Source organism: Vipera ursinii, assembly GCF_947247035.1.
Source record: "Vipera ursinii genome assembly, chromosome: 2".
In the NCBI taxonomy this organism is placed as follows: Eukaryota; Metazoa; Chordata; class Lepidosauria; order Squamata; family Viperidae; genus Vipera; species Vipera ursinii.
The window spans coordinates 267,116,594-267,129,855 of record NC_139513.1 but is presented as its reverse complement, the minus strand read 5'-3'; the positions used below and the strand labels follow the sequence as shown (position 1 = coordinate 267,129,855).

The following is a 13,262-nucleotide window of genomic DNA, read 5'->3' as shown; positions in this document are numbered from 1 at the left end:
AAAGATGATTTTGTCAGAATTACTGAAAATAAATCCTTATTGCCAGACTTCTGTGTTAGATACTACTATGATTAATAAGACTGTCATTTCTGAAAGAGTGGCTTAATTCTGTCACTTTCCCCATACACAAGAAAGGTGATAGCAAAATCGTGCCAACTATTCAGAGTTAATTTCAATTTTTAATTTTTTAATTTTACTTCATTTATTAAGAAAATTTAAGTAGTTATGCAACTCATCGCAACTCCAAGTGGCTTAGAGGAAAAAAAAACCCTCCAAATAACAAACCAAATCTCCCCCCCAGTGATAATCAAAGAAACCACTTGATGGGCCCTGTATCGCCCTGGGGTCCTGAGGCCAGCTAGCAAAATCATACCTTCAGGGCCTTTTGAAATGGATGATGTTCCACAGGGAGGGAGCTACCATGGAGAAGGCCCTTCTTTTTTATTGCCCTGTTGTTCTAGAGAAATTCTTAGTTCTTTAAGTTCCCTCAGTTATGCAACAACTAAGGTTCTAGTGCACAACTCTGTTTATAAGGATAGCCCTGCTTTAGAAGCTCTTCAGTCTAAATTTCTTAAAGTCATATTTCCTGTCCCTCTCTGATTCACCTTGCGGAAATATTATCACTTGACCTGGTTAAAATCTTAATCAAACTTACACAAAATATTTGGGATTTAGAACCTCAAAGTGAGAACGCCAAAATTATCCATCCCAATTATGGCATAGCTGCATATGCCATGAATGATTCCTATATATCTTTATAAGATTCTGTATATTTCATACAGGGAGTGCAGAATTATTAGGCAAGTTGTATTTTTGAGGATTAATTTTATTATTGAACAACAACCATGTTCTCAATGAACCCAAAAAACTCATTAATATCAAAGCTGAATATTTTTGGAAGTAGTTTTTAGTTTGTTTTTAGTTATAGCTATTTTAGGGGGATATCTGTGTGTGCAGGTGACTATTACTGTGCATAATTATTAGGCAACTTAACAAAAAACAAATATATACCCATTTCAATTATTTATTGTTACCAGTGAAACCAATATAACATCTCAACATTCACAAATATACATTTCTGACATTCAAAAACATAACAAAAACAAATCAGTGACCAACAAAAACAAATCAGCCACCTTTCTTTGCAAGGACACTCAAAAGCCTGCCATCCATGGATTCTGTCAGTGTTTTGATCTGTTCACCATCAACATTGCGTGCAGCAGCAACCACAGCCTCCCAGACACTGTTCAGAGAGGTGTACTGTTTTCCCATCTTGTAAATCTCACATTTGATGATGGACCACAGGTTCTCAATGGGGTTCAGATCAGGTGAACAAGGAGGCCATGTCATTAGATTTCCTGCTTTTATACCCTTTCTTGCCAGCCACGCTGTGGAGTACTTGGACGCGTGTGATGGAGCATTGTCCTGCATAAAAATCATGTTTTTCTTGAAGGATGCAGACGTCTTCCTGTACCACTGCTTGAAGAAGGTGTCTTCCAGAAACTGGCAGTAGGACTGGGAGTTGAGCTTGACTCCATCCTCAACCCGAAAAGGCCCCACAAGCTCATCTTTGATGATTCCAGCCCAAACCAGTACTCCACCTCCACCTTGCTGGCGTCTGAGTCGGACTGGAGCTCTCTGCCCTTTACCAATCCAGCCACGGGCCCATCCATCTGGCCCATCAAGACTCACTCTCATTTCATCAGTCCATAAAACCTTAGAAAAATCAGTCTTGAGATATTTCTTGGCCCAGTCTTGCCGTTTCAGCTTGTGTGTCTTGTTCAGTGGTGGTCGTCTTTCAGCCTTTCTTACCTTGGCCATGTCTCTGAGTATTGCACACCTTGTGCTTTTGGGCACTCCAGTGATGTTGCAGCTCTGAAATATGGCCAAACTGGTGGCAAGTGGCATCTTGGCAGCTGCACGCTTGACTTTTCTCAGTTCATGGGCAGTTATTTTGCGCCTTGGTTTCTCCACACGCTTCTTGCGACCCTGTTGACTATTTTGAATGAAACGCTTGATTGTTCGATGATCACGCTTCAGAAGCTTTGCAATTTTAAGAGTGCTGCATCCCTCTGCAAGATATCTCACTATTTTTGACTTTTCTGAGCCTGTCAAGTCCTTCTTTTGACCCATTTTGCCAAAGGAAAGGAAGTTGCCTAATAATTATGCACACCTGATACAGGGTGTTGATGTCATTAGACCACACCCCTTCTCATTACAGAGATGCACATCACCTAATATGCTTAATTGGTAGTAGGCTTTCGAGCCTATACAGCTTGGAGTAAGACAACATGCATAAAGAGGATGATGTGGTCAAAATACTCATTTGCCTAATAATTCTGCACTCCCTGTATAGGAAATGTTGTCTTGAATTGGCACAGTACCTTTTATGGAAATTATAGACAAATGAGTAAGTCTGATCAGTTATAGACATTGTCAGTTAACTATGTATTATTAAGGCTTCCCATTGTACCATCCATTTCACCTGGCATTCATAATCCCAAATGTTAGGAACATTAATTCCTCTATGATCAAGAAACTACAGTCTTGCTTCTGTAAGACCCATCTTGAGTAGCCAGTATATAAAGGTTGGCAAGTTTCTAGGAATAGCTATAGCTTTCAAAAATTCCTTGATATTTCTTCTCATTTTTAAATGTTTCATGTTTGGTTTTCCTGCATTTTAAAATTTATATTTGTGTATTATTGGCCTGGGACTATAAATAAATGATTTGTATTTATAATCTGTTGTTTAGCATCAACTTAAGTAGAAGAATTGGAATATAATGTTTTAAAATTATTTTATAAACACTCAGGGCAATACATGTTTTGATTCAATTGTTTTCACTCAGGTCCGTATTGAAACAGCAACAACATTAAAACTTGATATCCTTTTCTTTGTGTAAATCATTGTGATATAACAGAATGCTGAAAATGATTGGATTGGGTTTGGGTTTTGTTTTAAATCATAAGATACAGGGTTTGGTTTTTCTTAACTCAATTTTACCAGTGGATGATTTTGAATTTAGGACTGACCAGTTCTTACCAGTAAGTATTTTATATGTAATGTTTCAGTTGAAATGTGGGGGTATTTTAATTATAAAAGTTGATGTAGTAGTATGCAATGTGTATAAATGAAAAGCAAGGGGAAAAAATGTAATTTGGAAAACAATCCTTCCTTATGGCATAGTTAAAATGTAAAGAGTGCTTTATAAAAGAAATAAGTTAAAATTAGTATTTAATATTTCGCAAGCTATTTATGATAATTATCTTCCAGATTGTTCAGTGAACAATCCAATTATTCTCCAAAGAGTGCTCTTATTCTGCAACAAACTGCAGATTAACTTGCAGCAAACTGTATTAATTCATTATCACTATGTAATTATTATGAAATGTTAGCAAAATTGTCATTTGGAATATTTAAAAGTCCTTTTGTTGTCCTCAACTTCTATGTTTTTTAGAGTTTCTATCTTGCTGATTCATAAAAGAAACATATTTTAGTTTATTTATTTTATTTATTTATTTAATTTATATACCGCCCTTCTCTCAAGAGACTCAGGGCGGTTAACAGGGCAATACGTAAAAGACAGATACAAAAGTTAAAATTATTAAAACATGATTAAACAATGCCCATAGTACAAATTTAAAATTAAAGTCATAATAACAAACCCACCCCATCCCATCAGGCCAGGCCTGTGTTATTTCTGATAAGATATAGTATATTTAATGAGCTGTTATCATTTCAGGTATCTTAAAACTGAGTATGAGGAAATATGATTCATAGAAAATGTATGAGGGATAGAGAATAAAAAAGAAAAGGAGAAAAACTCATTTGGAAATAGGAAGGGACTGAATGAATCTTAGTAGTGCTTAATAAGATTTATTGGAATGGGTTCGAGGCAAAGATAGACCAGATATTTCAGATGTAAAATTTACTCTTATTAAATATTTTGGATCAGTAACCAAAACAATTCTTATTAACACCTTTTTTTTCCTGTAGTACTTGGAATCTATGTTTACATTGCTCTTTAAACTTCTTCAAGAAGTTAGAGAATGTGATACAAAGATGCATGTCCTCCATGTTCTCTCCTGTGTAATTGAAAGAGTCAATATGCAGGTAAATTTCATTTTTATCTCACTTTTAAATTCATATAAAACTTTAAAAAAGAAATTGGAGTACATTTCCTTGAACATGTTGAACTACATATTATTTTAATTTGTTGAATTTTTAAATAAAAAAGCATTATCCAGCCATTAAAGTTCTGTAACTGTTAGAATTTTTTCATAATTATGACTTCTGTTCTCTTTCCTAAATAAGTAAACAAAAGAAGTTATATCAAGCTATTTATTTATTTATCAAGTTTATATGACTGCCCATTTCACAAAAAGTTATTGAATGAGAAAATAGTACAGCAAAAATGTATAAAAACAAGATGTCAAACAGTCATTTTTTAAAATGGAACATATGCAGGAGATTCGATCAGCAATGGAACCACATCACCAATGGATCTCACTGGTCCTCTAAGATTCCTAGGTCTGATGACAAAGCCAGGTTTTGAGTGATTTCCAAAAAATAAGTTTGAGGTTTACAACTTATTTGAGCACATTAATGCTAATGCCGAATTTGGTTTGTGTGTTTTTTTCACTAAAATAGTATGCCACTTTCTATTTTAGCCTGCTTTATAAAATTGCTAAGCTAATACATTAAAAATAAAATGCAATAAAAATAAATTTCTTCAAAAATATATTAGCAAATTGGGGAACCAAAGGATTACTATATATTAGTAGCCACACTACATTAAAAATATTCAAATATCCTAAAGGATATGCTATTCCTATTTGGGTTGAAAACCTGTATTTGGATGTTCATGAGCTCGAGTTCCATAGACTGAATTTTCATTGCTCCCTTAACCTCTGACAAAACATAGAATAAGATCCTGGAATATCTGCAAAACTTTAATGGCATTCCAGTCCAAATCTCCAGGTATTTTACCCAGCTTTCATGGCAGAACCATTTCCAAGTACCATTTCCAAGATCTGCCAGCCTCAAGTTAAAAGGATACAATTCTGTCTTACAAATACAGTACATAACTTAGGATAAGAAACTTCTAGTCTAAGGATTGAATACATGCTTTATAATATCATATGCTTCCTGTGGATTTATCCGGAACTCCTTTCCTGTTCTTTAAAGAGCTGTTGAATAGGAGTTATGATAGATAATTGGTTTAAATGTTTTCTGTCAGGAACACCCTCTACCTTGCTGTTGTTGTCTGAAGAAAGTACCACTGGAAATAATTGCCTTGCCTGAAATATTTCCTAATAGATATCTATGCCTGTTAGGTAAAAGGTAAAGGTTCCCCCGCACATGCGTGCTAGTCGTTTCCAACTCTAGGGGCCAGTGCTCATCTCCGTTTCAAAGCCGAAGAGCCAGCGCTTGTCCGAGGACGTCTCCGTGGTCATGTGGCCGGCATGACTAGACGCCAAAGGCGCACGGAACGCTGTTACCTTCCCACCATAGTGGTCCCTATTTTTCTACTTGCATTTTTATGTGCTTTCGAACTGCTAGGTTGGCAGAAGCTGGGATGAGTAACAGGCGCTCACTTGGGATTCGACCCGCCAAACTGCCGACCTTCTGATTGACAAGCTCAGCGTCCTAACCCACTGAGCCACCGCGTCCCTCCTATGCCTGTTAACCATCCTCAAAACAGTACTTAATTCTCAGTAATAAAATCCAGCACTGATTTGTTTTATACATAATTCACGTATAGTATTTATAACATAATTTAGAACCTGAAAGAAAATATGATTTTTTTTTCTAGAACTTCTCTTATACTGTAGTTTGGTTTTTTTAATCCCATTTATATCCCGCCCTTCTCTGAAGACTCAGGGCGGCTTACAATTTAAGCACAAACCAATGTGCTTAGCAATAGCCTTCATTCTATGTATATGCCTGCTTATTAGGGCTTTCGGGGGCCCCCCAAGCGGCATTATTACAAAGTCAGCTTATTGCCCCCAACAATCTGGGTCCTCATTTTACCCACCTCGGAAGGATGGAAGGCTGAGTCAACCTTGAGCCTGGTGGGGTGTGAACCTGCACTAATTGCAGGCAGCTGGTGTTACTTAAGGAGGCATTAGCCCACTGCTCCACCAAGGCTTGTTGTAATAATGGTGCTAATTCTTCATCAAAGCTGTTTGCATCTATATTTTGTTATCACTTGATTTTGTAATTTTTTTTAAAAAAAGTATGAATGTGTTTATTTTTGTGAACATATGCAGTCATGGAATTAAGACATAGATATGTTAATACAATAAGTTAGCTCATTTCTTATTTTTATAGATGTAACTGTTGAGATTTACTTCACTCTTAAAAATAATATTACATTGCTTTTGATTACAGATAAAACCTTATGTAGCATGCTTGGTTCAGTATTTACCTCTACTTTGGAAACAAAGTGAAAAACACAATATGCTGAGATGTGCTATTCTTACTACCCTAATTCATCTTATTCAGGTAAATTCTTCTCTTTTTTTCTCCATGAATTTTTAACTCACATAATATTGTATCCTAGTAAAATTTAATACCATATTAAATATTACTATGCACATTTTATTACATTATAATAGGCACAGGCAACATTTCTGTGGCAAAGGAACATAAGTAATGAGTGGATAAGGTCAGAAGGTCATTAAGTAGGTAAGGTTAGTTCATATATGGGTAGTGATTGGCATTTAAAGAGACATTTGAATTGTTTTTAATTGTGATAATCTCCTAGGGAGTGCACTATAGTTTATGAGTTTCCCACACTAAAATCCTAGGAAAACGTGCTGTGAATTTTAGCATACATGATAGAAGGCCACAAAGGCAGAGAAAAGAATCTCTCGGATCACATGCAGATTGTGCACCCTTGTTCAAGATGAAAACTCAGGAATTCCTCAAGACTATACAGATTACTTTAACAAGAAACAAAAAAGCAATACAACATGTCTAGAATATCTTTACTGGCCAAATCATGGCTAAAACCTTTGTTTTGAAAAAAGAAATGGTGGAAAGATTCCCTTTTGTTGCTCTTAAAATGTTGTTTATAATTCAGAGAAGGGAATTTGTTTTAACTTCACCTCTTATTTCCTCCCTAGTCTTACTTCCCTCTTTATATACATATTTTGGAGGATTCTGCAAACTACTTCACCTTTTTTCTTATTCTGTAGGGTTTTTTTCTTTTGCTTTCACTTCACATTCTTATGCCTTGTATTTCAACTCTTCTTAATCTCAACAAGGTTCATCCTGCAAGATGAGAGCAATTTTGAATTCTTTCATAAATCCTCCATTGCTAAGCTTTCTACATTTATCTCAATGCATATTTGATATAATCTTGATAGAAAAGGCTGCCTTTTTTATTCTGAAGTAGAAGAGTTGATCTCTATTATGGAAAAATGTAGATCATTATAAACAGAATAAAATCTGAACTACTTAATATTTCTAGTTCTTGATCAGTGGAAGATATGTTCTGCTATCTAAAGTTTAAAGGTAATGATGCTGCATCCCTTAATAATAGTTAATTCATTTGATAACAATTTAATTGGGAGCATTTTAATGGAACTTGTATTCCATTAGAATCAGCCTATTAGTTGATTCTTCTCCAATAACTTGCTAACACATTTTATTATTTATCATTATTTATTTGGCATAAGTGGATACTTTACTCCTCTCTCAAAGCATCTGCCTGTCCAAAATATGAACATTATTGTCCTCAAAACAGTGTCCTTTTTCTTTAAAATGAAGGTACTCTATATCCTGATTCTGGTCCTGTAGTGCTGCTTTTCCTGTGCTGGGCCCTCCTTTTGTGTAAAGTTTCTCTGCTTGGTTTCTCCAGTGTAGAGTTCTGAACACTCCTCAACCGTGCCCCAAAGGATTTTCTTCTCTCCTGCATGAGTAGAGCTGCATGCACATGCATGCATGTGCATGTGTTGAGCTGCTGTTCATGTGGCCACTTTCCCTCTCCTCCCCCCCCCCAATCCGGGCCATCAAGCCGCAAAGATTGGGGACTGCTGCACTAACACACTGAGACAGAAGCTTGCCCATGCTAAAGTTCAGACACCAAAACATAAGAAGAGCCATATAGCGTAGGTCAGGGGTGTCAAACTGCCGGCCCACAGAATGGACACGTCACAAGAAAACGCACCCACCCCATTGCCGGCAATGGGGAAAAAGTTCCGATACATCGCGCAACATCATGTGACGTCGCGAGTTTGACATGTCTGGTGTAGGTAGTCCATCACTTCACATTGTTACAAACGAAATAGGAACAATTACATGCATAATTTGACCATAGGAGTTTTTTGTTTCTTTTGATTATTTTTTTATGCAGGGTCTAGGAGCAGAAAGCAAGAATCTTTACAGTTTTCTGCTGCCAGTTATTCAGCTAAGTACTGATGTTAGCCAGCCTCCTCATGTGTATCTCCTAGAAGATGGATTAGAATTATGGTAAGTTTTATTCCTTTTCAAAACATTTACAGAATATAATACATGAAGAGCATAAATCGGGTGTCAAACTGCCAGCTCGCGGACCGGATGTGTCATGCCAAAACTGCGCCCACCCCATTGCCAGCAGTGGGAAAAAAGTCACGATACATCACGACAGGTCACATGATGTCGCGAGTTTGGCACTCGTGCCATAAATGATTAAATAAAAAGAAGAAAATGAGAAAAGATGTAGTAGATGCAATACAAAATATCAGTAAATAAAAAGAACATACAATTGCCATAAAGTATAAAATTCGCTATTTCATTTTTCATTGATTAAATAATTAATTGAATATATAAAACTAAACATCATTTTGGGAAATTATAACACTGTGAAATTCTAAACATTACTATTTATATTGATACCACCACTGTCACTATAAACAAAACTTAAATTGAAATCTGTTTTTTCTATTAGAAATCTTTTCAAAACAAGTAAATAAAAATATCATAATCTATTAAGATATATGCTAATCGTTACAAGGACAAATTTGGCCCAATAATAGAAAAGTGATAGTTAATGGCCTATATCAGTCGTTTGGGGAATACGCAGCAATGGCAAATTAACAGTATATACCCAGAATAAATGTTTTTATTTTTATTTTTTATTTTAATTCCATTTATATCCCGCCCTTTTCCAAAGACTCAGGGCGGCTTACAAGCTTAGCAGTAGCCTTCATTCTATGTATATGCCTGCTTATTAGGGCTTTCACACACACACCAAGCGGCATTATTACAAAGTCAGCTTAATTGCCCCCAACAATCTGGGTCCTCATTTTACCTACCTCGGAAGGATGGAAGGCTGAGTCAACCTGGAGAGCTTGGATGCGTAGAGCAGCGGTCCTCAACCTTTCTGGTTCTGTGGGCTAGCAACAGCAGTGGGCAGGGGATGGTTCTGCAAAAGCAGCCGAGCCCACAAAGCTTCATTTGCATAAATGGAGTTCCGCACGCTTGCCTGTTGCTTGCACACCCCAGGGGTTGGGGACCCCTGACCTAGAGTACAGTTTTAAGGAGAAAATATTTGATGTACCAGTAGTAGTCTTAAAGTTTATAAATAATTTGATGCAATCACCATTTGGGTTCAGTGGGAGAGAATCAAGAACTTAATATTGTTTTTACTTACTGATTTTAGTATTTTTAAAACAACTTATTGTTTTCCACGTAAGAACATGTGCAGGTCTATCTTCCTTTTGTGTTATTACCAGGAAAAAAAACCAGATTGTTTTATATTGGGATTTGGCTGGTATGACACTCATTGTTCCAGTATAACCTGTTTGCCATTAAAAAGTCTGCCTAGCTCTTTCCTTCCTTGCTTTTGCATGAAAAGGAATAAACAGGAAGTTTAGCAGCTGAGAACAAGAGCAAAATGAAATGAGAAGGATATGGCCATAAGGGAAATACAGCAGGAAACCAAAGGGGACAGAAACAATGTATCACTGCTCAGTGAGCTGCCCAGCTAGAGCATAAAGAAATGGGTATAGAAAAATCCAGAGTGATGGATTAATTTAGAAACCACAGCACAGACTACATTTGAGTAACCTTTGGGTAGAAGAGCTTGGAGCTAACCTGTTCCGGTCTTGAGTATAAAAGGTACCCTCTGTCATGTACAGTCAGATTAATAAAAGAAGGAGGCACAAGGAGGCAGCAGAAACACTGTGCTACAAGCCTGTGTGAAAAGTGTTTTTATACAACCCACAGTAGTAAGCATGTAACTTGAAGGTTATTTGTATTTGGGGACAAAACTGAGTGATATGAATCTATGTTGAGGTTTTAGATCATTTATATCCTTGCATATACTTGATTTCATGTATATATGATATATGCTTATATATATATACATACATACATACATATATACATATATACATATATACATATATACATATATACATATATACACATATATACATATATACATACATACATACATATATATATACATATACATACATATATATGTACATATACATATATATATACACACACACACACATATATATACACATACACAGTCAGGTCCAGAAAGATCAGGTCCAGGACAGCTGTCAGCAACACATCCAATATCATCACACTGATTGGAGTCAAGGTTGGCTCACTCCTGGCTCCAATTAGCTCTTGGAGAAGTCATTAGGCTAGGGGTTCACATACTTTTTCCATCCTGCACTGTGAATGTTTACATGTTATGTTCAATTAAAACATGACAACAGCTAATGTTTGTGTAGTATTATTTTAAGCAGACTGTTTTTCTATTGTTGTGACTTACATGACATTTAGAGCGCATTTTATGGCCAATTCATGCAAAACTCCACGTAATCCCAAAGGGTTCACATACTTTTTCTTGCAACTGTACTATTCAATATCTGTTTTTGTAAATTGATATACAGATCCAAAGTCTCACAGTTTTCTTAAGATGTATATGGTAGCAGTGAAAAGGGATACTAATATTAGAATGAGAGACAGAAACTATAGATATACCTTTACTTTCTATGGTTTCTGCATCTCATTCTATTATTAGTTTCTCTCTTCATTACTACCATATACATCTTGTTTTACAGAATTTGCATAACAAAGCAATGCAATCTTAAAACATTATCACATCTCTTACAACAGCAATTTCTGCAGTCTGGGGATATTGTTGTTAACTGAATCCCCTGGCTGTTAGAAAAGGCAACTTCCTGCTGTCTTTTTGCAACCAATCAGTGGGGAAGCCGGCAGGAAGTTGTAATTCCCATGCACACAGTCAGGTAAGTAGCTACTGCTGCTGAGTGAGGAAAGCAGTGAAGAGATGGGTGGAGAATGGAAGAGGGTCAGGCAGAGTATGCAGTAATGCATGAGTGGCTGACAAGACATGAGTGCAATGGCTGGGGGGAGGTATGTGGGTGGAGAAGAGCACTGCAACTTCAATCTTTCCTTCTAGCTTCCCTTTGACTGAGTGGGGAAGCTAGCCTGGAAGATTGCAAATGGTGATCATGATTACATGTCAAGCAGTTGTCAGTGGAAATGGGTTGCCAAGCACCCAGATTGCCATTACATGACCACTGGTTCTGGGATGGTCAGAACTCCAGGGGCTAGTCTTAACCACATTCATTCAGTGCCATAGTAACTTTGAATGGTCACTGAATGAATGGTCACAATTCAAGGACTACCTATATAAAAAATTTTAAGTTACAGTATAAAGTAATATGTTACCAAATTACTAAAACACTATATTTGTAAAAGAAAATATCTCACTTCCTTTTATCTATTCACATTACCACATTAGTATGTGAACTTAAAAACTGTTCAAAATATTGTGACATACTCTAGTTTCTAGGAAATATTCTATTATTTAATGTTATTTTATTTGTTTGTCTAGGCTAGTAACGTTAGAGAATAGTCCTTGCCTAACTGCAGAGCTGTTGCGAATATTCCAGAACATGTCAGCTCTTCTTGGTAAGCCATCAGTATTTGAATTTAATGTATTCGGATTCAAAAATTGTATAATATTTTTCTTCTATACAAAATTGGGTTTTTTAAAAAAAATTCATCTAAATAACTGAAGAATGAATGATATAAGATATTGTAAACCAATCCTTCTGAAAAATTTAAATTCTGTTTATGTTGCATGTTCCATTGCATCTGTTATTGCAGAGTGTCTAATTGTACAATAAATACTCCATTCACTACAATATGTAGATTTATCAAGAGGAGTGGTATATTCACTGTTTTTATATTTACCAGGTAGAGTTGTTGATAAGTTACCTTAAATGTGATCACTTGTTCTATAAGCATTATTGAGCTGTGATCTCTGTTCTTATCTTATAAATATTAAATAAAAAGTATTTTGGAGATTTTTTTCCAGAATGTATGTATATCTTTGACCTTTTTAAGATGTCATTTTTTTAGTCTTGTGTGTAATTTATCTTCTTTCATAGATAATATTTTAAAAACCACTCTACTTGTATATGCAGTTATAGCTAGATTATTTGGGTTCCATGTTTCTAGTTAAGGAGAAATGTGATTTGCTTTCATCACAAGTTCCTGCAGATAAAGCAGGGTTTGCCAGGAGATTAGCATAATATTTTTTATTTTGGCTTCTGATTACTACAATTCAATATTGTATCTTTACACAATAATCCTCGACTTACAACCATTCATTTAGCAATCACTCGATTTACAACAACACTGAAAAAATGACTTACGAGTTTTCATACTTATGACCATTGCAGCATCCCCATGGTCATGTGATTAAAATATGGACTTTTGGCAACTGGCATGTATTTATGACAGGTGCAGCATCCTGGAGTCATATGATCACCTTTTGCGAATTTCTGACAAAGTCAAGGTGAAGCCAGATTCACTTAATGACTGTGCTACTAACTTAACAACTGCAATTGCAGTGATTCACTTAACAACTGTGGCAGGAAAGTCATAAAATGGAGCAAAGTTCATGTAACAACTACCTTGCTTAACAACAGAAAATGGTGGACTCAGTTGTAGTCATAAATCAAGGACTACCTGTAGTCCTTTTCTATCAAATCTCAAATTGAAAGGAAAATTATTTTCTTGTGTAATTGTATGTGATTAAGACACTTTAGGGTGCAAAATGTGATTGAACAGTGACAACTTTGGAACGTTGATTTTGTAATTGTTGTTGTTAATTGTGAAGTCGTGTCCGACCCATCGCGACCCCATGGACAACGTTCCTCCAGGCCTTCCTGTTCTCTACCATCTTCTAGAAGTCCATTTAAGCTCATGTCTACTG

General features: G+C 36.0%; 1 protein-coding gene across 4 annotated transcripts in view; it reads left to right on the top strand.

The window, feature by feature from the left end:
* Window positions 1-13,262, top strand: part of IPO11 (importin 11) — a 74,977-nt gene that overhangs the window by 32,157 nt on the left and 29,558 nt on the right. For all 4 annotated transcript variants that reach the window (XR_014491448.1, XM_083354587.1, XM_083354586.1 and 1 more), the window contains exons 17-22: window positions 2,850-2,883; window positions 3,005-3,045; window positions 3,998-4,114; window positions 6,395-6,508; window positions 8,364-8,479; window positions 11,874-11,950. Coding sequence is in view for 3 of the 4 variants with exons in the window: in XM_083354587.1 (XP_083210713.1) it covers window positions 2,850-2,883; window positions 3,005-3,045; window positions 3,998-4,114; window positions 6,395-6,508; window positions 8,364-8,479; window positions 11,874-11,950 (499 nt within the window). In the remaining variant the exon portion in view is untranslated. The remainder of the gene's footprint in view (window positions 1-2,849; window positions 2,884-3,004; window positions 3,046-3,997; window positions 4,115-6,394; window positions 6,509-8,363; window positions 8,480-11,873; window positions 11,951-13,262) is intronic.